This window comes from Sphaerodactylus townsendi, linkage group LG04 (genome assembly GCF_021028975.2).
Source record: "Sphaerodactylus townsendi isolate TG3544 linkage group LG04, MPM_Stown_v2.3, whole genome shotgun sequence".
NCBI classification, from domain to species: Eukaryota; Metazoa; Chordata; class Lepidosauria; order Squamata; family Sphaerodactylidae; genus Sphaerodactylus; species Sphaerodactylus townsendi.
The window spans coordinates 156,853,989-156,880,173 of record NC_059428.1 but is presented as its reverse complement, the minus strand read 5'-3'; the positions used below and the strand labels follow the sequence as shown (position 1 = coordinate 156,880,173).

At 48.6% G+C, this 26,185-nt stretch overlaps 1 protein-coding gene across 1 annotated transcript in view; it reads left to right on the top strand.

Annotated features, from left to right (window-relative positions):
• The window catches only part of DNAH3 (dynein axonemal heavy chain 3), a 103,026-nt gene that overhangs the window by 24,173 nt on the left and 52,668 nt on the right, over positions 1 to 26,185 (top strand). The window contains exons 13-28 of the mRNA XM_048492850.1: positions 523 to 701; positions 1,262 to 1,446; positions 2,993 to 3,116; positions 5,145 to 5,298; positions 5,801 to 5,945; positions 6,416 to 6,627; positions 8,412 to 8,503; positions 9,264 to 9,378; positions 9,518 to 9,634; positions 11,049 to 11,228; positions 13,471 to 13,607; positions 14,270 to 14,471; positions 15,740 to 15,832; positions 16,091 to 16,201; positions 16,860 to 16,974; positions 24,483 to 24,681. Coding sequence (XP_048348807.1) covers positions 523 to 701; positions 1,262 to 1,446; positions 2,993 to 3,116; positions 5,145 to 5,298; positions 5,801 to 5,945; positions 6,416 to 6,627; positions 8,412 to 8,503; positions 9,264 to 9,378; positions 9,518 to 9,634; positions 11,049 to 11,228; positions 13,471 to 13,607; positions 14,270 to 14,471; positions 15,740 to 15,832; positions 16,091 to 16,201; positions 16,860 to 16,974; positions 24,483 to 24,681 — 2,360 coding nt within the window. The remainder of the gene's footprint in view (positions 1 to 522; positions 702 to 1,261; positions 1,447 to 2,992; positions 3,117 to 5,144; positions 5,299 to 5,800; positions 5,946 to 6,415; positions 6,628 to 8,411; positions 8,504 to 9,263; positions 9,379 to 9,517; positions 9,635 to 11,048; positions 11,229 to 13,470; positions 13,608 to 14,269; positions 14,472 to 15,739; positions 15,833 to 16,090; positions 16,202 to 16,859; positions 16,975 to 24,482; positions 24,682 to 26,185) is intronic.

Below are 26,185 nucleotides of genomic sequence, written 5' to 3'. Positions count from 1 at the left end.
TTGGCAGCAGTTGCCAGCCCAGCACAAGAATCCGCAGCGTGTTACAGAAGCTAAGCTACGGCAATCATTTCGTGTTTGGCTCCACCTCCTGTGGACTGCTGAAATCTAGGATGCACTTAAAATGGGGCTGGAGAGAAAACATTTGGGGCTAAAAATGTTGCAGAACTCCTCAAGGGAAACGTTTTGTTTCCTGCCTCAAAACGTTTTATTTTGGTTGTGTGGAAGAGGCCTATGAATGGGAATGTAGGTCCGATACACTGCGATTCCATTGTTTTGTGTAAGTAATTAAACCAGCCCAGGATGCAGGCTTTGGGGGTGTGAAGCAGCCTTCCCCCTTCAGTCATCCTTCATGAAAGGATACAAGTTTATAGAAAGTGGTTTTCCATTCCTGATGTGTCTTAAATCTGATTTTTCAGCCGCATAGGCCACCTTGCTTGGCGACAGCCTGAAACATCCTGCTGTCGTTATTGCAATCAGTCTATATTATTATGTTCTGTCCCCTACCCTCCCCTGCCCACGCAGAAGATTGATGGCCTGACGAAACTGAAGAGAGAAATTGCTTCCATGCATGTCACGGTCCCTCTGGCTATGTTTTGCCTGGACGCCTTGAACCTGAACGAGGAGCTCTGCTTTCGGACTCAGAAGCTGAAGGATAGGTTGATTCAGTTTGAAGTCGAGGAAAACAGGGAACTGAATTCCGGGTATGTGTGGCTGTCTGGACCGGGGTGTAGAGTGGGGACTGTTTACTCTGGTTTCTTTGTTGCCATCAAGTCATGCATGGTGAGCCAGCATGGTTTAGTGGTTAAGAGCAGGTGCATTCTAATCTGGGGAACTGGGTTTGTGTCCCGCTTCTGCTTGAGCTGCGGAGGCTTATCTGGTGAACTAGATTAGCTTGTGCGTTCCAACGCATGCCAGCTGGGTGACCTTGGGCTAGTCACAGCTCTTTGGAGCTCTCTCAACCCTACCCACCTCACAGGGTGTTTGTTGTGGGGCGGGGAAAGGGAAAGGAGATTGTAAGCCCCTTTGAGTCTCCTTACAGGAGAGAAAGAGGGGATATAAATCCAAACTCCTCCTCCTCCTCCTCCTCCTCCTCCTCTTCCTCTTCCTCTTCCTCTTCCTCTTCCTCTTCTTCTTCTTCTTCTTTGACTCACCCTGCCTGGAATGAAAAAAAAATCTTAGGACTGGTTGCAATAAAAAATACGTATTTTCCGCTGTTGTGACTATTGGAAAAAAACATGTCTCTCGTCTGTTTTTGTCGTAGCATTTGCAACCAGTACAACATAATTGCAGACAAAGTCACTGAAGTGCCTTTAACAACCGAAGAACTCGTCACGCTCACGGCATACCTGAAAAAATCCAGCGAAGTTACTGTTTTTAAGCTGCGGCGTGAGATCCGCGAGGCTATCTACAGGCTCGAATTCCTGATGGACTATGCTGATCTCCCATGTACGATCGAGAAACGATAACCATTTTAAAGAACAAATGCGCGGTGAAAACCCTCACCTAAATTTCCTCCAAACGTTTCCATTCAGAATTCTCAGTTGGAGACTAGGATTCCACATTGCCTACGTGGTCTTCCCATAGTAGCCGTAATGACACGGTTTCACAGGATTATTGTGAGGATCAAAGAGCATAGCCTCAAGTTTTATTTATTGATATTTACTTATTTACGCAGAAACGATGTAAGGCCTCAATGTTATATTCTTGTGGGGCAGCGTTCCTTTGGTGTCATGAAACCTTAATATTGCTTTATTGAGAAGCAGCATGGTTAAGAGCAGGTGGACACTAATATGGAGAACTGGGTTTGATTCCCCACTCCTCCACATTCATGATGGATTTGTTTTCTCACTCCTACATTTCTGCTGGGTGACCTTGAGCTCGTCGCAGTTCTTTCAGAACTCTCTTAGCCTCACCTACAATGTCTGTGGTGGGGAGAGAAAGGGAAAGGAGCTTGTAAGCCACCTTGTGTCTCCTTACAGGAGAGAAAGGGAGGTATAAATCCAAACTCTTCTTCTGCTCTTCTTCACATGTGCAGGCAGTTGTTGATTTTGCTCCTTTGCAGGTTGGCACCTGCAGAAGCTCCTGCCAGCTTGAGCAAAATTGTTATGGTGGAGCATAGGGAGAGAGACAGTCCCGCAAATAAGTGGTGCAAAGGCTGTGAAGGGCTGGAAGCCAGCGTGGTGTAGTGGTTGAGAGCAGGTGGATTCTAATCTGGAGAGACGGGTTTGATTCCACACTCCTCCACCTGAGTGGCAGAGGCTTATCTGGTGAACCAGATGTGTTTCTGCACTCCTCCATTCCTGCTGGGTGACCTTGGGCTAGTCACAGTTCTTCGGAACTCTCTCAGCCCCACCTACCTCACTTTAAGGTGTCTGTTGTGGGAAGAGGAAGGGAAAGGAGGTTGTAAGGAGAGAAAGGTTGGGTATAAATCTAAGCTCCTCCTCCTCCTCCTCCTCCTCCTCTTCTTCTTCTTCTTCTTCTTCTTCTTCTTCTTCTTCTTCTTCTTCTTCTTCTTCTTTATATCTGATAAGTAATATCTTAAACTGAGCAGAATAGGAGTAGTGTGCATGCTCAGTCTAGCTCCCAGTCTAGCTCCCATCTAAACCACAGCATTCTGGACCAGTTGGAATTGCCTGAGAAGGTGGATGGGATGAATATGCAGTTAGGGGGAACGATTATGTTAACTGGTGGTTTTCTGACCTGCAGATAGTTAACAAGGATTAGCAGACAGGTAACTTGTGGCCAGGAGGCAGAGTTGGGATCTCGATGGTTGCCAGTGCAAATCTCACCTGCCCTTTAAACTCTCCAGGGGGCCTCAGACAAGCCACCCTCTCTGTGCCTCAGCACAGCTGCAATATGGGGATAATAATATTAACCTGCTTTGCAGGGCTGTTGTGAGGATCACTGCGGTGACGTGCATCACTTGGAAGCGCAACGCAAACGGTAAGAGATGTTTATTCAGCTGAAGCTTCTTCCCTATTTTTTCTCTTAGATGAGGATATAAAGCTGAACAGCACGGTTCTCCACTGGCCAGACGAGATTGAGATCATCTTTGAAACCAGCAGGAATCAGCTGATGAACAGGAGGGATCACGTGGAGCTCACGCTGATAAAAAGGCAAGTGAACCAAGGGGCCGCTTTTTGAGCAGAATGTAAATTCTATGAAATAAGCAAACGAAGACAAAAAGCAGCGGGAAGAGAGATCCATCGTTAGCATTGTCTGTCTTACGCTTCAAAATGTATTTACGTGCAAAAAAGAATACTTCTGATTTGGCACGGGGTCTAAATCTTCCAACATAAACACATCCTAATTGAGTTTTTTTTTAAATCCAAGAAGAAGGGCTGAATTAATTGTGAACGAGATTTATACATTTACAGCCCTGGCCCCCACCTAGTGGGCCAGGCTCCCAAGGGAGATCAGGGCCCTGCGGGACTTGCAGTTTCTGCAGGGCCTGCAAGACGGACCTGTTCCGCCAGGCATTTGGCCAGCCTGGCTAAGTACATCTGCTGTTCTATGTGGCCTCCTGTGGGCACGAGGGTGGGGAGGGGAGAGACATATGCCATCTGTATTTATATTTATATGGTTCTGGTTTTATTGAGTGTATATTGAGCTGATTTTATACTGTGTTTTAAAGTATGTTTTAAACTGTTGTTCACCGCACTGAGCCCCTAGGGGGAGGGCGGTTTATAAGCCCAATAAAATAAATAAAAAAAAATTAAAAATTATGTTTAGGTCTCTGCCTCCCCATTCATGTCTGAAGCAGAGTGTGTATGTGCCTGTTTTTAGCAAAATCGCCTGCCCCTCTGTGTGCCTCCTGCATGCCATCATGTCAAGGATGTTTTCTCTGCGCCAGAGCAAGATTAGAATCCGGTAGCACCTTGGAGACCAACCAGATCTCCGGGGTATAAGCGTTCAAGAGTCAAAGCTACCTTTGACAGATGCTTTCAATCCCTTTGTTGAAAGGCTAGCCTCATATTCATTCAGTGCATGCTCCAGATTCTTCTCCAGCTATGGGGCTTGAAAGTCTATACCAGTGGTGGCGAACCTATGGCACGCATGCCAGAAGTGGCACTCAGAGCCCTCTCTGTGGGCACGCGCGCACAGAGTTCGTCATGTAGGGGAACGGAAAATCACCCCCCCATACACACACACATATCTAGGCTGGCCTTGCTTCTGGTAAACCCCCCCTAGGGTCGTGATTCACCCATTCAAAGCGTTGCACGGTTGCTTCATCAAGCTTACTCCCGAGTAACGCGTGCCTTGGAGCAAACAGTTTTTTCTAAACTAAAACCTCAGTATTCAGGTTAAATTGCCATATTGGCACTTTGTGAAAATTAAGTGGGTTTTGGGTTACAATTTGGGCACTCGGTCTCGAAAAGGTTCACCATCACTGGTCTATACCCTGGAAACCTGGTTGGTGTTCAAGGTGTTGCGGGTCTCAAATCTTGCTCTCCTACTTCAGAACAACATGACTGCTTACCTGAAACTTTCTTGCTGCTTGACTTCTGAGTGAACGGAAAGTGAACGGAAAGCTCTGGCAGCAGCAAAAGACCAGCAGAGGAGAGGGCAGGGCTTAGCTCCCTCGCAACCAGCCTGACCCACTTATTGGGATATTTGTTTAATATTGCAGAATTTGCCCAGTCTTAGAAGGACGGTGTTGAGTGCGGTAAATGAACCTCTGCCAGAAAAAAAAATAGATGAAAAGCTTACATTTATTCAAGTAGATTCCATTCATATTGAGGTTATCGCAAGTGGCCAGTTGGTCTGGCGTCATGTGCATGGCAGCGTGAGGCACTGTTTCTGCAGCAGTGGCCTGTAGAGGTGTGGTGACTCCATGAAAAGCAATGTGAAGAGTGGGAAGAACAAAGGACAGCGGAGGGAGGGGCCAGAGGGCTCTCCCAGGTTAAGACAAAGAGAGAAATGTTCCATTCACGTAGGTAACATGCACACTTAGAGTGACGTAGTGCCCCCTAGTGTCCAGGCATGCTGAACTGCTCGCTCCAGCACCACTCCCATGGTCAAAAGTTAGCCATTAGCAGGTTGACCCAGGCAAGCTCTGCCCCTGAGTCACCTGTGCTTTGATGTTGAGAAGGAAACTGGAGGATGACTGTGCTTGGCGTCCTTGCCCTCCTTCCTGACCCCAGGTGCTCTGAGTTCGAGGCTATCCTGGAAGGCTACAACAGAGAAGTGGAAAGCTTCCGCAAGAAGGACATCATGACCATGGAAGAGATGAAAAATAACGTGGAGAAATTCCGCGAGCTGGAGAAGAATCTGGAGCGTGCGCTGAATGAATACGAGGTTAGCCTTTTCGTAATGGAACTTGGGCTTGCAAACATTTCCTTAGTTGACTGGGGGAGGTGACGGCAAACCACCCCCGTAAACATAGTCTGCCTAGTAAATGTCATGATGTGATGTCACCCCAGGGGTCAGTATCTACAGAGGGGACTACCTTTGCCTTAAGACATACGTGTCAAACTCGTGGCCCTCCAGATGTTATGCACGATGCTGCATGATGCTGGCAGGGGATGATGGGAACTGTAGTCCATAATATCTGGAGGGGCGCAAGTTTGACACCTGTGGCTTAAGAGTAGAAGGAAGAGGTGAACTGGATTGGCCAGATGTCCCTTCTGCACATGCAGAATAATGCACTTTCAGTCGCTTTTCAGTGCACTTTGCAGCTGTGCAGAACGGCCAAATCCACTTGCAAACAATTGTGAAAGTAGATTGAAAGTGCATTTTTCTACGTGTGCGGAAGGGGCCCAAACCTTTCAAACAGAACTAATGTGCGTCTGCATTACAGGCAATTAATAAAGAAGAGGAGCTGCTAGAACGAGAGAAGAGTCAGTTTCCTCAGCTGCGGACCATAATCACAAACAAGCAGCCGTTTGAGCAACTGTGGGTGACAGCGTATAATTTTTCCATAAAGTCTGAGGAATGGATGAACGGTGAGGATATTTACCACATGATCATAAACTGGTTGCAAGAAACTTTAAAAGAAAGTATATTTCTAGATCCCCTGAAGATGCCAGCCACAGATGCAGGCGAAACGTCAGGAGAAAGCACCCGCACTGGAACACAATACATGGCAACTCCAGAAAACTCCGCCGCCAACGCCGGAGATTTTGAGAGCCCAGATCAGGGGTAGGGAACCTGCGGCTTTCCAGATGACAACGAACTATCCATTTCCATCAGTTCTGCATAAACAATTGGGCATGCGCTGGATAGAGGCTGATGGGAATTGTAGTTCCTGGAAACACTCCTCCGGAGGTTTCGGCAGGTTCCCTACCCCTGGTCTAGTTTTTTTCATTTATAATGTTCATTGTTTTACCAGACAATAGAAAGTAAAAGATCAGGCCTTGAATATAAAGAGTTCCTGGCTCTTCATGGCCTCGTTTCCCCTCTTCCTTCTGTGCAGGGCCTCTCCAGGACTTGAATGCCGAGGAGATCACTGAAGAGGTGGGGACCATGTGGAGGACCATGTACAAACTGACGAAGACCTTTGCGGAACTACCAGGGCCGAAGCGTTTAGCGGAGAATGTGAAGTTTAAAATAGACAAGTTCAAGCAGCACCTGCCGGTCCTCTCGATCGCTTGCAACCGTGGGATGAAGGACCGGCACTGGGAGCAGGTGTGGTAAAAGCGCGCGTGTGATGGCTGGCTGTCGCGTGAATCAAGCTTGGGGGGCTGCATGCAGCAGCTTTGGGAGCAGCAGTGGTGTAATGCTGCTACAAGAGCATGCATTTCCCAACCTCTGCTCAAGCTGCCTGAGCTTTGTGGATATTTCTCCGTAATTCAGACCAGCCTGTGCACTCGGACTGATGCTGTTAAGTAATCTTTGGGCTAGTCACAGTTCTTTGGAGCTCTCTCAGCCCCACCCACCTCACAGGGTGTTTGTTGTGAGGGGCGGGAAGGAAAAGGAGATTGTCAGCCCCTCTGATTCTCCTTGCAGGAGAGAAAGGGGGGATATAAATCCAACTCTTCTTCTACTCTTCTTCATGCAGCACTTGTATTGAGAAATAAGGGTGATGTGGTGGTGGCCTTGTAGGGTGTTCAAGGCAAGAGCGCTCAGAGGTGGTTTGCCATTGCCTGCCTCCATGGGCAGAAAGAGTTGTGAGAGAGCTGTGACTGGCCCAAAGCCATCCCATGGGCTTCATGTGGAGCAAGCAGGGAATCAAGCCCAGTCCTCCAGATTAGAGTCCCAGCTGCTGTTGGCTTGCTGGGCAAGCAAGCGAACTGCTGTAGGCGCTCTGTCTACTTTTCTGTCTTGAACAATGAGGAGATGGGCGAGGCAATCAGGTAATTTCCCCAGCTTTGGAGGGCTGGTGGAGAACATCTGGCCCAGAACCCCCTAAAACCTGGAGGTGATGAGGGTAGTGTTGTGGTGGGAAGTTCCATCAAGTCACAGTTGACTTATGGAGACCCCTGGCCCAAAGGAAGTCCAGCTGGCCTCAACCAGGCCAGGGCCTTTTCAGCCCTTGCCCCAACCTGATAGAACACTCTATCCAATAGTACCAGGGCCCTGCGGGTCTTGATGCAGTTCCACAGGGCCTGTAAGACAGAGCTGTTCCTCCAGGCATATGGGTGAGGCAGCCACAGGCACCGTCTTGGCCTTCCCGCCTTCTTTCTCCCTTTCTCCTTCTATATTCCTTCATTCCCTCCCTTATCCCCTGATTTTTAGCAAGTTCTGATAGAGCTCAGCTGTTTTATCACCATCTGGAAAATGTAGAAATCATTCATGGTTTGGGTTTTATGATATTTATTGTACGGAACAATATAATGTTTATGACCCATTGAGAGCTGCCTCAAGCCCGAAAGGGGAATGGCGGCACAGAAATTTAAATAAATAAATACCTACCTGCCTGCCTGCCTGCCTGCCTGCCTGCCTGCCTGCCTGCCTGCCTGCCTGCCTGCCTGCCTGCCTGCCTGCCTGCCTGCCTGCCTGCCTGCCTGCCTGCCTGCCTGCCTGCCTGCCTGCCTGCCTGCCTGCCTGCCTGCCTGCCTGCCTACCGGAAGGGGACATCCCAGATTTTCTCTGGTTCTCCCTTTCTGCCATATCACATCCCCCCTCCCCTGTCCCAGAGAGGCCCTCAATCCTTAGGATTGGCATTCTAAGCCATAGGTGTCAAACTCGCAGCCCTCCAGATGTTATGAACTATAATTCCCATCATCCCCTGCCAGCATCATGCTGGCAGAAATGATGGGAACTGTAGTCCATAACATCTGAAGGGCCGTGAGTGACACCTGTGTTCTAAGCAGTACACAGGATCCCAGTGGTAGATTTTCTGACTCTTCAGATGGCTTTACATACTCCATCCCTGCAATCCTTGCAACAGACCTGTGAGGCAGGCCAGCTTTACTATTGCCATTTAATTTCTGTCCATTCGAAACTATTTGTCTCCCTTTTGCTTGCAGATCAGCGACATAGTTGGCTACGAGATCAGGCCTGACGAAACGACTTCTCTCCTCAACATGTTGGAATTTGGGCTATCAAAACATATTGAGAAGTAAGATCTTTTAACCCAATCTTTTATCTAGTATGTGTCTTCTACTGCGTCAAAGTGCTCGATACCACTTGATGCTTCCTGGAAACATTTCAAGGTTGCGGGGTTTTTTTAGATATCATGTTTACAGGAAATTCAAAAACTGGGCTGAACTTAAGAACGGCATGCGCAAAATATTTGTGGGAAGGCATTTTGTTCTTGTCGTGCGATGATTTGGAACCCTGTTCTCACAGAGGCCCCTTCCGCACATGCAGAATAATGCCCTTTCAATCCACTTTCAATGCACTTTGCAGCTGGATTTGACTTGCGGAATTGCAAAATCCACTTGCAAACAATTGTGAAAGTAGATTGGAAGTGCATTTATTCCGCACGCACGGAAGGGGCCAGAGAGTTCCTCATGGTTATGTCTGCTTTCTTATGTGCAACAAACAGAAAGTGCATGTGGTGAACCAGCGATATAGGGTCGTAATCATGGAGTCCTAGACTCATAGAGTCAGAGGGGACATCAGGGGCTCTCTAGCCTAGCCTTCTGCTCCCCAGTTAGAGCCTGAAGACTTTCAATAATAGAGAGCCCTCCCAGTTGTACAGAGACAGGTGGGAAAAGTAGTCTGTGCACCTGTATGGGGATGGGCCCTTCAAAACTTTGGCTGGCTGATCTGACAGTCAAAGCAGGTGAAAACTTTCCTCTCTGCTGTTTCTTTTTTGCCTTCCAGGTTGCATCAGTTTGTTCTTACTTCATTCCTCACTTTCTGTTCCCCTGTAGATTGGAGCCCATTGGGGCAGCGGCTAGCAAGGAGTACTCCTTAGAGAAGAACATGGAGAAGATGAAAATGGAATGGATTACCATATGCTTCTGTTTCGTCAAGTACAGGGACACGGTGAGCCCCCCTGTTTTTCAGTAGCCCCGGTGGAGGCGATTCCTCTAATTCTTCCTCCCTGATAGAAGCGATTGAAGATCGGAGAGGATCAGAACTTAAATGATGCCCTTCAGCCCGTCCGTTTTGCTTTTATTGGCAGGACACCAGTATTCTGTCTGCCGTCGATGACATCCAGCTGTTGCTAGATGATCACATTGTCAAGACTCAGACGATGTGTGGCTCTCCGTTTATCAGACCAATAGAAACGGAATGCCGGGTAAGAGGAAGAAACGGGACATCTGTCGTCCCATCTGTTTCCGTCCAGTTGTTGTTCCCTAAATATTTTCTCCCATAAAACATTTGGAGAGGCAATCTCTCTCTCTCTCTCTCTCTCTCTCTTTCTCTCTCTCTCTCTGTATCTCTCTATCTATCTCTCTATCTCTCTATCTCTGTCTGTCTGTCTGTCTGTCTATCTAAAGAGCATGAGAGCATAAGAAAGAACCTGCTGGATCAGACCATAGTCCATCTAGTCCAGCACTCTGCTACTCGCAGTGGCCCACCAAATGCCTTTGGGAGCTCCCATGCAGGATGTGAAAGCAATGGCCTTCTGCTGCTGCTGCTCCCGAGCACTTGGTCTGCTAAGGCCTTTGCAATCTCAGATCAAGGAGGATCAAGATTGGTAGCCATAGATCGACTTCTCCTCCATCAATCTGTCCAAGCCCCTTTTAAAGCTAAATCTATCCATCCATCCATCTATCCATCCATCCATCTTACCCACCTACCTAGCTACCTACCTAGCTACCTACTTATACATGCTAGATACAGCTAAGTCTTCTATCTATATATATATACACATGTTCTCTATCTATACATATTAAGTGCAGCAAGTACAGGTAAGTCCTGTATCTGTATCTGTATCTGTCTGTCTGTCTGTCTACATTAGTTACAGCTAAGTGCTCTATTTCTATCAATACAAGTCTTCTATCTACCTACCTATACACAAAAGGTACAGCTAAGTCTTCTATCTCTCTATATATACAAGTCGTCTGTCTTGTCTGTCTGTCTGTCTGTCAACAATAGTTACAGCTAAGTGCTTTCTCTCTCTCTATATAAGTTCTCTATCCATACACACTATTTACAGATAAGTCCTATATTTGTATATATACATGTCCTCTGTCTGTCTGTCTGTCTGTCTGTCTGTCTGTCTGTCTGTCTGTCTGTCTGTCTGTCTGTCTGTCTGTCTGTCTGTCTGTCTGATTTTTACCCTGCCCTATACGGAAGTCTTAAGGCAGCTTACAAAGCGACTATAAAAACAACAGTAAAACATCAACATATAAAACAATCGCAAAACCATGGTAGCACCCACCCGCATCCCTCCTCGTACCAATATGGAATGGTAGTTAAGAGCCTTGGTCTGGGGAGACTCTCCCCTCCACCCACATTCCTTCCTGTTCCGTTGCCTCGAGCTGTGAAGCTCGTCGGGTGGCCAGAAACCAGCCATCTTGTCTTCTTTTCTGTTTAACATCTGTATGATGTTCACGCATGCGCACGGAGGCTTACAGTAAGAAAACTTCGTTGTTCTTAAAGGTGCAAACTGGACTCAAAACTTTTTTCCTGGGCAAATACTGTTTCCCTTCTAAGAATCCAGGTGAGCTCCACACAAAGCTGAAAGGGGAATTTCCTCTCCACAGAGGTGGGAGGAGAAACTGGTCCTGATGCAAGAGATCTTGGACAACTGGTTAAAATGCCAGGCCACGTGGCTGTACCTGGAACCCATCTTCAGCTCCGAGGACATCATCGCTCAAATGCCAGAAGAGGGCAGGAAGTTTGGAATAGTCGACGGCTACTGGAAAGACATCATGGTCCAAGCGGTAAGTTCTCACCTTCCTTACATTTGCCGACAGCCTCGTCCCTGGGAAGTCAAATCTCTGCTGAGCCACACAGCTTGGTGGGCAAGTGTGGGCCAATTGCGAACCGCATGGCCCACTCGTATGGCTTCTGTCATGATAGAGGTGAGACAGCAAACTGTTGGCCTGTCCTGACTCCTTCGGAGAAGATCAATACATAATTTGTGAGTGCTAACAGCAGTGAGCAGCAGTGACATAGTGGTTAAGAGCAGGTGTACTCTTATCTGGAGGAACCGGGTTTGATTCCCCGCTCTGCCGCCTGAGTTGTGGAGGCTTAACTGGGGAATTCAGATTAGACTGTGCACTCCAACATATGCCAGCTGGGTGACCTTGGGCTAGTCACAGTTCTTCGGAGCTCTCTCAGCCCCACCTACCTCACAGGGTGTTTGTTGTGAGGGGGGAAGGGAAAGGAGTTTGTATGCCCTTGCAGGAGAGAAGGGGGGGATATAAATCCAACTCTTCTTCTTCTTAACTCAGACTAGTGGTTAGAGCGGGAGACTAATTAGAGTGTCAGATCTGTCACTCTGCCACGGAAGCTGACCGGGTGCCCTTGGACAGTTGGGTTCTCTCAACTTAACTGGGGTGGTTGTTATGAGGGAGGGAGGGAGGAAGGGAGAACGAGGTTGGAAGTCACTTTGCGTCACCACTGGGGAGAAAAGTAGGAAATCAGTAAATAAAACAACAAAGCTCCACGTGTGTGTGTGTGTGTATGTGTATGTATATAGTGCTGTCATATCGCAGTCGACTTCTGGCAACCCCAGCAAGGGGCTTTTGAGGCAAGTGAGAAGCAGGGGTGTTTGGCCATGGCCTTCCTCTACAGAGTCTTCCTTGGTGGTCTCCCAACCAAGTAGTGACCCTGCTTAGCTTCCAACTTATAGTGACCCCAGCAAGGGGCTTTTGAGGCAAGTGAGAAGCAGAGGTGTTTGGCCGTTGCCTTCCTCTACAGAGTCTTTCTTGGTGGTCTCCCAACCAAGTAGTGACCCTGCTTAGCTTCCAACTTATAGTGACCCCAGCAAGGGGCTTTCAAGGCAAGGGAGAAGCAGAGGTGTTTGGCCATGGCCTTCCTCTACAGAGCCTTCCTTCCAAGTAGTGGCCTTCCTCTACAGAGCCTTCCCAACCAAGTAGTGACCCAGCTTAGCTTCCAACTTATAGTGACCCCAGCAAGGGGCTTTTGAGGCAAGGGAGAAGCAGAGGTGTTTGGCCATGGCCTTCCTCTACAGAGTCTTTCTTGGTGGTCTCCCAACCAAGTAGTGACCCAGCTTAGCTTCCAACTTATAGTGACCCCAGCAAGGGGCTTTTGAGGCAAGGGAGAAGCAGAGGTGTTTGGCCATGGCCTTCCTCTACAGAGTCTTTCTTGGTGGTCTCCCAACCAAGTAGTGACCCAGCTTAGCTTCCAACTTATAGTGACCCCAGCAAGGGGCTTTTGAGGCAAGGGAGAAGCAGAGGTGTTTGGCCATGGCCTTCCTCTACAGAGTCTTTCTTGGTGGTCTCCCAACCAAGTAGTGACCCTGCTTAGCTTCCAACTTATAGTGACCCCAGCAAGGGGCTTTTGAGGCAAGGGAGTTTGGCCATGGCCTTCCTCTACAGAGCCTTCCTTGGTGGTCTCCCAACCAAGTAGTGACCCAGCCATGGCCTTCCTCTACAGAGCCTTCCTTGGTGGTCTCCCAACCAAGTAGTGACCCGGCTTAGCTTCCAACTTATAGTGACCCCAGCAAGGGGCTTTTGAGGCAAGGGAGAAGCAGAGGTGTTTGGCCATGGCCTTCCTCTACAGAGTCTTTCTTGGTGTGGCCTCCCAACCGGGCAGTGGCCCAGCTAAGCCCAACTTATAGTGACCCCCAGCAAGGGGCTTTTGAGGCAAGGGAGAAGCAGAGGTGTTTGGCCATGGCTCTCCTCTGTCAAGAGTCTTTCTTGGTGGTCTCCCAAACCAAGTATAGGGAACGTGACCTCTATGAAGGCTTCCAACTTATAGTGACCCCAGCAAGGGGCTTTCAAGGCAAGGGAGAAGCAGAGGTGTTTGGCCATGGCCTTCTTCTGCAGAGCCTTTTTCAGAGGTCTCCCTTCCAAGTCCTCACCTTGCACAGCTGCCAAGATCAGACAAGATCGGGCTATGCCATGCCGCCTTCCTTCCACATTGCTAAGGTCTTCTGTGGACTTCTTATTCCACAAAATGCAAACTAATGCGCAGGATATCCTTCTTGTTTCATAGGTGAAAGATACCAGAGTCCTCATTGCAACCGAACAGCCAAAGATGTTGGACAGGCTCCGGGAAGCAAATCTTCTTTTGGAAGATATCCAGAAGGGTCTGAATACTTACCTGGAAAAGAAAAGGTTGTTTTTTCCAAGGTAGGTTCAAAAGTACCCTGATCTGAATGGCCCAGGCTAGCCCAGTCTCATCTCATCTTGAAAGCTATGCAGGGTGGTCCCTGGTTCATTCTTAGGAATGTCTAAGGGTTCATTCTAAGGAAGTCCAGGGTTGCTGTGAAGGGGCCGTTTGTCTCTTGCTGCGTTTGCTCTGTTTGTCTCTTGCCTTGAAAACCCTACAGGGTCACAATAAGTTGGCTGCAGCTTGACAGTAATTTCCACCACCAAGTTACTGTCAAGCTGCAGCCAACTTATTTCCACCAGCAAGCCTGTTAAAAATCCCTGGCTTGCATCAAAGGAACACTAATTAATTCATTTGCAAGGTAATAACGAAGCTGAGTTTCATCCTTCTAAGCTAGCCCTCCAGGTCTTGTCTTGGGGAAATATATAAGGTCTAGTACCCTTTAGCCTTTCAGATCAGTAGTTGTGAAATATATCTTTGCACATGAAAGCCCTGTCATCTGTGGTTCCCTTGACCTGAGACCTAACCTGGGATCTCTGGCACGCAAGCCAAGTGCTCACTGACTGAAACATAATGTTCCCTTGTATGGTCAGGGATCGTCAAGGTACAGCCCTGCTGCATCCCTGCTTTTGATGTAAAAAACCCCCACACACGTTGTTTTCCAAATGTGTATTTTGGACAGGTTTTTCTTCCTTTCCAACGACGAGCTGCTGGAGATTTTGTCCGAGACAAAAGACCCTCTGCGTGTCCAGCCGCACTTGAAAAAGTGCTTTGAGGGAATTGCTAAACTGGAGTTTACGGAGGACTTGGAGATTACGGGCATGATCAGTTCGGAGAAAGAAACCGTTCCTTTTATAAAGAAGATCTACCCAGCGCATGCCAAGGTAATTTCCCCCCCCCCCCCCCCCGCTGAATATTCTATATAGTTTCATCACATGTCCATGATATACCCCATAGTATCATGACACCACACAGGTTAAGGTTTTTTCAGGTTGCACATCTGATGGCTTCATGGATCATAACATGCGTAACTACTGGTCTTTTGATCTTATAGGACCGTGGTGGCGAACCTTTGGCACTCCAGTTGTTATGGACTACAATTCCCATCAGCCCCTGCCAGCATGGCCAATTGGCAGGGGCTGATGGGAATTGTAGTCCATAACATCTGGAGTGCCAAAGGTTCACCCCCACTGTTATAGGACATAAAGTGGGTACTGACATTTGGGGCAAATTTGTAACAGTGCGCCACCAGCTTCTTCAGTCCCGTGTGCTTAGATTCTCATCAGACAACTTCTGTTCACAGACCTAAAGGTTATATTGGAAACAGGGCAGATTTACATTGTGCAATACCTCCTGGGCAGTTCCCACTGTAGTGTGCTGTCCAGTAAAAATTGCAAAACCGAGTAGCGCCATGAAGACTATGTGGATTAAGGGCCTATTGTGGTAAATGCTTTTGTGAGCCAGGACTCGCGTCATCAGATACATAAAATGTTAACATTCAACTGGCAGAGATGTACATACCCAAAACTGCAATGTGTAGAAAAAGGATGTGGGGAGGGCCAGAAGATACACCAGTGATGTAATACATACTGGATTACGATGCAGAGCATAGATGAAAACAAGATCCAGCCATACGTGTATACGATTGACCATCAGAGTAGCACGCATCACTCCTTAACGCTTATGAATTGGCAGAGTATGATGTATCTGAACAGTCTATTTCAGTGGTGGCGAACCTTTGGCACTCCAGATGTTATGGACTACAATTCCCATCAGCTCCTGCCAGCATGGCTAATTGCAGGGGCTGATGGGAATTGTAGTCCATAACATCTGGAGTGCCAAAGGTTCACCACTACGGGTCTATTTAAACCCTGACATGATGGACACTTGGTTTTTTGTAGAGAGCTAACTACTAACTATTCTAAGTTTTGTTGAGTCCAATTCTGATACTGCCAAATCTGTGAATAAATTCCATCTAAGCAGTATCTCACTGGATTCTACATTTGAAGCTTTTTCTGCCGCAGTGCCTTAAGCATTGATGCGCCAGACCCCTCTGGAATTTCTCTCCATTGTGTCCTAATTTTTTTCTCCCATTAATCCCTGTTTCCCTTAGATTCCTTATGATTCTTGACAATTTTCTTTTTTTTTTAAGGGCATGGTTGAGAAATGGTTGCTGCAAGTTGAAGACATGATGCTTTCCAGCATCAGACAAGTCATAGAAGATGGCATTGGAGGGTATGTTCAGGTAATAATGACGTACTTGTTCTTAAAAGACCAACTTAGTCCCGTGAAGTCATGAAATGCACAGTCGGCATTCAGAATTCACATGATGTCAGACTCTTTCAATGTGGGGAAATTTAAATGTATGGATCTGCTCTAAGAGACGCTGCTTGTGTGGCTCGTATCGATGCATCGATACAAACATTTGACCTTCTATCCCTCCCTTTCTAAGGTCACAGCACGCTCAAGGCAACTGATACGATCTATCCCTGTGTTTTAAAAGGTTCCTCGCAAAACGTGGGTGCTTCAGTGGCCCGGACAAATAGTTATCTCTGTGTCGTCAATCTTCTGGACAAAGGAAGTATCAGAAGCCATAGCAGAAAGGACATTACCTGTAAGCCTACTTTTTTATAGTCAGCAGGTAGAAAGACACAAGCCTTCTCTAGCATGCATTTGCATGGCCCCTTGGCTTGTCATGGCAACCCGACGTGCCACAGACATCACCGGTACCCTTTGTAAAAGGTATAGGTAGTCCCCTGTTCAAGCACCAGGTCACTACTGACCCAGGGCATTTACTAGGCAGACTGTGTTTGCAGGGTGGTTTGTCATCGCCTTCTCCAGTCATCTACGCTTTATCCCACAAACTGGGTACTCATTTTACTGACCTCGGAAGGATGGAAGGTTGAGTCACCCTTGAGCCAGCAATCTGAAACCGACTTCCGTTGGGATCGAACACAGGTTGTAGCAGAGCTTTGACGGCAGTAATGCAGCTTACCGCTCTGAGCCACGGGGCTCGTGTACCATTTGGGGAGGGTTTATCTGCAATTTGTAATATCATTTTCCCCCTCCAAACCATGGGTATCCCTAGCTTTGTAGGAACCTCAACCCCAGCCCTGCGTGTTCATGTTGTAGGGGTATTTTCTTTTTTTGCTCTGCCCATGTGTTGGTGGAGAGCACACACAGCTCTGTGCATGAGAGTGTTACATTATGACAGCCAGCCGGTTGCTTCCCTTGACGAATTGCATCTCTCATTTTTTGTGGGGGCCATGCAGATTTTTTTGGAGAAGAGCAACATGCAGATCGGAGAGATTGTGGAATTGGTGCGTGGAAAGCTATCGAGCGGGGCCCGCCTGACACTGGGGGCGCTGACCGTCATTGACGTCCACGGTAAGTGGCCATGTAAGGGCGTGGAAGAATGCAGTGGATGTGGGACGTGAAAGGAAATGCTGCAAGGCCTCTTTGCATGAATTCCATCCGAAGGAGCATGGGCATGGGTGTGCATAATTCAACATCTTTAAACATCATCTGTGGACGCTTGAGAGCTCAGCATTTGCTCGAATCCCTTAAATTGAACTTAAGGGTATTTTACTCTAGCTGAATCTACACCTGCTTAGGGGGACTGACTATTTAACTTGCCAGGGAAATTCCTAGCGTACCACTGCCTTGGAAGGCTGCTGGCAAGGCAGAACAGACAGAGCCAAGTCCCAGGAGCCCTTTTTTGGCATGGGAGGGGCAGGGGCGTTCAGCTTGGTTTGCTCCAGGGCCATTTTGACTCTCCAGTCCATGCCTACTAGACCTCTCCTAGGGAATTTCTTGGTGGAACAGTTTCCCAGTGTAAAGGATTCAGTGGTGTTGATGGTGAAGTAACCTTGAGTGCATTCCACAGCCCGGGCGATGGGCCAGATGCATCGGGCAGAGACTCTTATCTTTGGCGCTGGAGATGAAGACTAACCGCTCCCATGGGAAGCGCTATGGAAGGGATGGGTTTAATGGTGTTATAACCTGTGCTTCTGGCGGGAAAGTGCCATATTCCTGCTACCGCGGTGGTACTTGAGCTTTCTAAGATGTCTTAATAAATGGACTTTTACTCCCAAAAGCCTTTTATTTCTGCTTCTATGGAATTCCTTACATTGTGGCAGGAATCCTAATTCATCTATATTCCTGTGCAGTGGACCTCTTGTCTCTTGGCGATGGAGAGGTTGGAATGTTACTGGGCGGAAGGTAAAAAAGCGGTAGGCTCTAAAGAGGGTTCGACCGGTTTCGACCTTCTGGATCTGGAGGAACCGGCAGGAGAACGGGCTTCGCTGGTGGCTCTTTTCCCCGCTTCCCTCGTGATCAGCACGAAGCCTCCTTTACTCCTCGCTGGAACGTAGGGACGGACGGCATCGCACCATGGGGACTTCCATGAGTCGCTTAGCGGGCTTGTCTATGGATCGAAGCCTCGTGGATCGGATTCCTACCCGCTGCGGTGGATTACAAAACCTCAGATGCAACCTGTCATGGAGGAGACGGGCTTCGACTTCACCTTTCATAGCGCAACCCAGGAATCCATTGAACGGTTCATTCCCTGACTCAGATTTTGGTGATGCTCCCAAGGAACTTCACCGTGGTATTGTTAATTCAGCAAATTCCGGCCCAAAGGACACCGGACTAAACTCTGAATTGGGAGGGGTGTCCGGTATCGGCATTCCCAATCGAACTCACTAATCCTCGCCATTACCCAGCGACAGTTTAACGCACCTTCCGATAGGTGTTCCTGGGAGCTACCGTGGCTAATTACGCGGCAACGGTAAGTCTCCGCCTGATGTCTCGCTTCCAGACGAATTTTAAGAGTCCGAAGAAAAGCCTGCATTCCCTAGCCGGACCGCTTCTCTCCCATCGAGAGAGGACTGGGATGAGGAAGTGGGCGACTGGCGCAAGATGCCCAAGCGGCATGGAACCGTGAACGCCCAGCTATGGAGAGGAGGAACGTACCAGTTGCTGGCAAGATGCCAAAACCTGCAGAGGGACCGGTGAACAGCAACGTGAAAGAAGTTCAGCTCGAAGTTGGACCGCGCCAAAGACGCGTCTCAACGACACAATAATATGCTCCAGAATCTAAGTCAGTCCATGATAAAGTCCTGGAACATTCCAGACTGGATTTTACAACGCCAACGCCGGTAGTTGCTTTCAGGCTTCTGCGCGACGCAGTGCTTAAGCTCACTGAAGCCCTTAAACGGACTTAACTTTGGCTAAATTCGGGAACGCAGAAAAGCTGCTTTGCATGCCATAATTCATGGATGCATTGACTCAGCGAGAGGGAGCTGGCTGGCGCTGGAAGAGGGAACTCAAGGGAGGCAGCAGACCAGGGAAGCCCCAAGTTGGAGTCGCCTAGGTTGTTACTGGATCAGGCCGGTGCCAGGGGCTTCGTACGGTAATTCGTAATCAACCTGCCAAGGCTTACCCAAACGCCAGCTGCACCGCCAGCTTACCATTCGCCCCTCCCCGCATTGAACAGCTGCCTGCCTCAACCTTAAGCTCAACCTCGCCGCTACAACCACCTTCAGGCGCCAGGCTTAAGATTGCAGTCACCGAACGGGCTACCGTACCGTCCCCCGACATACCAGCCCTCGCTTTTTGATGGGGACCGCTTCCCAAACTTCTCCCCTACTTCTATCTTGCAACTCAATGCCCACTTGAAGACTTATGATGATTTATAACCGTCTGAGCTGATAAAAATACGGACATCGGTTCAGTCCTGGATGGGGCAGCAGCCGAATTGGTTCTGCGGATCATTATTTTGGATTTGCAGGATGAGGACTCTCGACAGTGCCCGTGATTCCTTCCAAGCCTTAAGAGCTGCTTTCAAGATCCAAGGTTACCGGTGAATGAAGCTATCCGGCATCCATCAAAAACCATCCAGCAAGGCAACCGCCTGTTTGCAGAATTTGCCCGCGGAATTTCGCGGGCGGCGGCTGCTCGACTTCCTCCTGAGTGGCCTTGAACGCATGAAATGCTGCATTACTCTCAGATGCTGTGGATGCAAGCTACGCGAAACGTGTTTAATCTCGGTTCCTCGTGCATTCATTGCAGATTGATCCAGTTGGGGTCCCAAGTGGCGCCCTTCGCTTGGAATACGCCAGCTTAAGCGAGTGCGCCTTTCCACCGGTAAAACCACCACCAGTTCATCAGTCGCTTCCAGTCCAGCCTCTCTACCATTGAAACTACTCTCTGAACGCCGTCACGAACTGGGATTGTGTTTTACTCAAGCGAGGGCCATCATCTACGCCAACTGTCCTTAAGAAACAAAACCAAATCGCCCAGCTCCGCCAAGCGATCTCGCCTGCCAAACTGGTTAACCACGCAGGTGGGTCAGGGTCAGCCCCACAGGCTCTTGCTCTAAAGCGGTTACCGGTTAACGAGCGCATCTAGAGGGGAAGCAGCTGTTTGCCTTTCTTCAGCCCCCCATGGACATGGGCCCGACTTCTGACGCTGTGAGTGAAGGCAGCCTTCCCATTACTGGGTTTCGCTAAGCATTTCTGGCCAACCTCCCGCTTAGCCACATCACCGCATTATAGCCTCGCCCTTTTGTGGATCTCGCTGCTCCCCACTGGCTTAATGCGCCCCAGGTATGAGGAGCTAGGTTCTGGACCACCCCCTGGCTGCTTAAGCCATACCATTCACCTAAAAATGGACGGCAGGTAAGCTCCCTCGAACTAAGGACCGCCCAGTACAAACACACAGCCGTTCTCTCCTCCCATACCAATTCATTGGGAGAAAATTAGTTTTATTTTTACTTCAGTGGCCAAACACTCCATAGTTTTGGGCATGCCTTGTTATTGTTACATGAACCAAAGTTCATTTGGAAAAAAAAGAACGGATCCTATAGAATTCACTGACCCTCCTCGGCGCGGTAAACACATGAATTGGGAGAAAACTCCCAACGCCTCCTGATTAACACACCCCTCCCCTGGTTTCCCCAGTGATTGTTCCCGATTCTATTGGCATCCACCCTGGCATACATCATGATCTAGCCAGAGTTTTTTCTGTGGCAGGAATGCTGCATCAGCCGCTACACCCCACAGAGACACTTAGACTGTAAAATTGTTCATGAACTAGGGCACAACTACCCAGTTGGTAGAATCTACCGCGATGAGTCCCAGCAATGAGGAGAAGGAAGGAACTTCGCGGCTCCTTTGGACAAGTTAAGAACCTTGCTCTCGCTGGTTCATAATGGGCGTAGGGCTAAACACACACACGCTGCTCCCGCAGTTGTTTGTCAAAAGAAAGATGGGTCTTTACGGCTTTGCAACAGATTATCGAGGTCTTCGTACGCGTCTCCCTTGTCCAATAAATATCTCTTTGCCTTCGATCAAGGACCTTTTAGATGTACCGCAAAAGGACGATTTTTACTAAATTGGACTTGAGGAGAAGCTTACTACAGAGTCAGAATTCGCTGAATATTATGAACACCCTTTACCCTCGCTTAACAAATAAGTTGGACAGTTTGGAATATTTAATAATGCCACTCGGTTAAGTGGGGCCCCCCCGGAGCTTTACGCGTCTTCCCATCAATCTAAGTTCTCCATGATTTTACTGTACAAGGGAGTTGCCGTTGTATAATTTCTAGATGACGCTTTCTGTGAATTTTACCTCACAAACCATAGAAGAGCATGAAATATTGGTTCGAGAGGTATTGGGAAAACGCTTTGCTTCTTGACAAACTCTCTCTTTTGCCAAACTTCCAAATGCTGCTGTTTTCATCAGACCTCCATTGACTATTTAAGCTATCGATCTCGCCTCGAGGGCTTAAAATTTGATCCTAAGCTAAAATTGACGAATAGTCCCTCCAAATGGCTCTGGCGGTTCCCACCAACTACCGTGCAAAGAACCTAAATGCTTCTTTGGTTTTGCATAATTTCTATCGCGTGGACTTTATACCACCACCCGCTTCGAACTGACTTCTCCTCTCACAGACCTCTACGCACTAATTCGCGGGTAAAGATCCACTGTCCGGGCCAAGCCCTCGGCCCCTTTCCTGGTCTTGAGGAATGCCAAACAGCCTTTCAACTATTAAAAATTCATGCGCTTACTCCTCCGAACCTATCCTAAAGCACCCTGACTCCAGATCTCCGCTTGTGGTTCACGCTGATGCCCTCGGACAAAGCACTTGGGGCAGCCCTGTTGCAGAAAAAAAAATAAAGATGGTAGGCTGGTTCCGCGTGCAGTTTGGCTTCTATTCAAAAAAAATTCTGGTGCTTCGAACTCCGAACTGGACTGTGGGGACAAAAGAGACCGCGGCCAAACACAAAGTAGCACTTCCACTTAGCGCCACTGAAGCTGGAGGGGCTAGGCACCCCTTTCAAGTTTGGTCGGATCATAAAACCTGGCAGCTCTTTCCACCCTCAAGATAAAACCGCGTCCAAAACAACTTCGGCGCAAATGTATTTCTTCGCTTCTCTTTACAGTCCATTTTTTCCTGGGAAAACCAACAACTACGCCGCTGACGCTGGCATCGCCAGCGTTTACCACCGAGGGGGTGTTTCGCCTAATGGTGACATTCCACGACTGTTCTTTTCCCCCCCTCCCAGTTGGCGGTTGGTTGTCACCCCATCTCAAACGGCCCACTTCTCCTCCACCCCCATTCCCAGTCTCTTCGCCTCCCTTTCCTGGAACTGGAGGAGGCGGGCTGCACGGTTCTCCAGCGGCCGGTAAGGAGACTCCCACTGCGCTTTGGAGAATGGTTTTGGCTAGTGGGAATGCTGGTATGTGCCTCCCTCCGCTAGCAGGTTCTGAAGCTTGCCACGCATGCCCGCTCGCTGGACATTTTGGGCTTTTGAAAACTCTGCATTTAGCCCGGCCGCAGTCTTCTGGTGGCGCGAACGCGAGAAGACATTATTGAGGTAGCATACATTAAAGGCTGCTCGGTTTGTGCAGAAGCCAAAACCATCCCGGAAAGCCCTCTATGGACTATTGGAAACCTCTCCGGTAGCTCGCCTCCGCCTTTGGGAAGTCATCTCCATGGATTTTATTACATAGATTTGCCCGGGAAAAGTCATGGGTAAACACGGTTTTATGGGTGGTGGTAGACTTTATTCTCTGGGCAAGGCCCTTATTTATTCCATGTGCTTCCACTTCCCTCCGCCTCTGCTAAGTTAAGGCACGTTGCTTATTCAACATGCTTCTTACTCATTCCATTCCGCTCAAGGTAGTCTCCACCATGCCCCACCAATTCATCTCAAAAGTTCTGGAAAGTTTTGGGGTTGTTAGTCGCCGCCGTCACCACGCTCAAAGTGACGGCTAGACGGAGAGAACGTAACAGGAACCCTAGAGTAGTATTTACGCGAGCACCAACTACCACCAAGACAATTGGTGCGAAGCTTATTCCGCTTATGAGTAATGTTTCACACGCGTTCATAGTAGTACAAAGAAAACCCCTTTGAAATTGTGTCTGGTCGCCCTTTCCCCGCCGCTGCCACAACTACCCGCAGCAGCTTTGGACCCCCCCAGAATTTCAACAATGATTTCTATCCCAGCCGAGGGATGGAAGTCGGGTCCAGACCGCTTACAACAAGCAAAGGACTCCTTAAAACTGTAAGCGATAAACACCGCCGATTTTCCTCTGTGGGCTCTGGGTGTACTTTATCTACAAAAAAAATCTCAGAGATCGCATAAATATTCCAAACTTGGTAAGAGATTTGTGGACCTTTTCTCAGATTACTAAGGATTAATGATGTCACCGCCGCTTAGATTTGCCTAACTCTCTTGCAAGTAACATCCATCCTGTCTTCTGGCCCAGCTTGCTCAAGGAGGCTCCTGCCTCGATGCCTGGCACGACTACTGGAGAGGCCTCACCGACTATTATTGATGGCCACAGCACTACGGTTGACGCTTATCCTGACTTCATGACCGCGAACGCTTGCAATATTTAGGTCTCGGGTGGATATTCTCTGGGTATAAATCAATGGGTTTATTCCAAAATATTGAAGCCCCCCTTAAATTCTTTATTTCGTTTTTTTCTTTCCAATCGCGTCTTTTCCGCAAACCCAGTGGAAGGGTCTTCTTTAGGGAGGCAGAGTGTAAAGGATTCAGTGGTGTTGATGGTGAAGTAACCCGAGTGCATTCCAGCCCGGCGATGGGCCAGATGCATCGGGCGAGACTTTATCTTTGGCGCTGAGATGAAGACCCGCTCCCATGGGAAGCAGGAAGGGGGGATGGGGTGAATGGTGTTATAACCTGTGCTTCTGGCGGGAAGCGCCATTCCTGCCACTGCGTGTACTTGAGCTTTCTAAGATGTCTTAATAAATGGACTTTTACTCCCAAAAGCCTTTTATTTCTGCTTCTATGGAATTCCTTACACCCACAATGCCTTTGAATAACAAATGTAAGTGCTGCCACAGGAGGAGGTGATGGCCACTCACCTGGATAGCTTTAAAAGGGGCTTGGACAGATTGATGGAGGAGAAGTCGATCTGTGGCTACCAATCTTTATCCTCCTTGATCTGAGGTTGCAAATGCCTTTGCAGACCAGGTGCTCAGGAGCAGCGGCAGCAGCAGAAGGCCATTGCTTTCACATCCTGCCTGTGAGCTCCCAAAGGCATCTGATGAGCCACTGTGAGTAGCAGAGTGCTGGACTGGATGGATTCTGGTCTAATCCAGCAGGCTCTTTCTTATGTTCTTAAGTGACTGGTGTTGTTCATCTGGAAGGTTGGTGAAGGGCCCTCGCGCAGTGGCAGAGCACCTGTTTGCATGCAGAAGGGCCGACCCTCTGAAAGAATTTCTGATAGCAGGGGCTGGAGAAGACCCACCCCGCTCTCTGCTTGAGTCTACGTCACGTGTCAGTCAGGGCCACGTAGCTGAGCTGAATGTTTGGCCTGGACGTTCCGACTGGTTTCTAACCCTTGTTTGCTTCCACAGCACGCGACGTCGTGGCAAAGCTGGCTGAGGACAAAATTTCAGACCTGAACGACTTCCAGTGGATTTCTCAGCTGAGATATTACTGGGAAGGGGGTCAAGTGATGGTCCGGATGATCACAACAGAAGCCAGATATGGCTACGAATACCTGGGCAACTCGTTGCGCTTGGTGATCACGCCGCTCACCGATCGATGCTATAGGTAACCCCCCCCTTCCCAAAAACTTACTTGTAGTCAGTGTGGCTCGCTGGGGACCTAGATTGTACGGAGCTGGGATCTTGATGTCAGGGGAGGAGGCTGAGCATTGGGGAGACCCGGAACAGGAGGCGGTTCTTCTCTTCGATTGTCATACGTTTCAATCAAGGAGCAGATTCTGAATTGTGTCTCATCAAGAGAAAACACACAGAACGTGATGAGATTCAGTTGTTTTGTTACAACTCAGCATCTTGCTGTCGGTGTGTGCGGCTGGATTAAACTATATTTTTGTGTTTCTTTTAAGTTACTTGGGGAGGGGGGAGAAGAGTGAGGGGAAAATGTTTAAAATGGAGAAAGCAATAAAAAATTAGCATCACTTCCCACGGGGTGCCAGATCTCTCTGTGGGCTTTTTCATTTCCAGCTGCAGGGGGACCCACAGGGTGGAATATTTCCCCGTAGGGGAAAAAAATGACCTACTCATAAAAGAGTAGCTCGTCAAGCTAGAACCCACTTCCTCAAGTTCCTGTCAGCCAACGTGGTGTAGTGGTTAAGAGCAGGTTCACTCTAATCTGGAAATTCCCTGCTCTGCCACTTTTGAGACTTATCTGGTGAACTAGATTAGCTTGTGCACTCCAACACATGCCAGCTGGGTGATCTTGGGCTAATCACAGGTCTTTGGAGCTCTCTCAGCCCCACAGGGTGTTTGTTGTGAGGGGGGAAGGGCAAGGAGATTGTAAGCCCCTTTGAGTCTCCTACAGGAGAGAAAGGGGGATATAAATCCAAACTCCTTCTTCTTTTTCTTAAATTCTGCACTGTCTTGCAAAGAAATTTCTAGGCGAAGGCGTGTTTGCCTTTAAAATAAATTGAGGCAATTATTGAACCATTTGCAGGCATCTGACTGCAAGATTTTGGAGGAACGTTCTTACTGTCTCTCCAGCAGGAGATTTGCAATTCTGTCTCTGTTCTGCTGCAGCCTGATAAGTCATTTCTGCAGTTCGTTCTAGCCCCCTGTAACTCATCCAACTGATTTAAAACATCCGCAGAGCTAGGCCGTAGAGGACACGGCTCCGCTCCCCCTCCCGGTTCATCTTGTCTGCTGCTGTGAACTGAAATAATAACTGTGTGCTACTTCCATTAGCGATAATGTCAAATTCTTCCTCCCTCAGAGCTGCCAGACATGTAATAGCTGTGAAATGGCCTTTTGCAGAGGTGCAGGTGATTAGCGCTCCGTGGTTTGACTGGGAGTAAGAATTGCGGGCTGTGTACAGATACGTGCAGAAACAGGGTCAAGCGCAGGGCTGGGGTTTTGTTTTTGCTTCATTGCAAGGGTGTGGAGGAGGGCAGTGAGGATGATGATTGGGGGCCTTGAGACCAAGCCCTAGGAGGAAAGGCTGAGGGAGTTGGGAGTGTTGAGTCTGGCAAAGAGGAGTTTGAGGGGGGGGCATTATTGCTCTCTTGAAGTATTTGAAAGGCTGTCACTCAGAGGAGGGCTGGGAGCTGTTCCTGTTG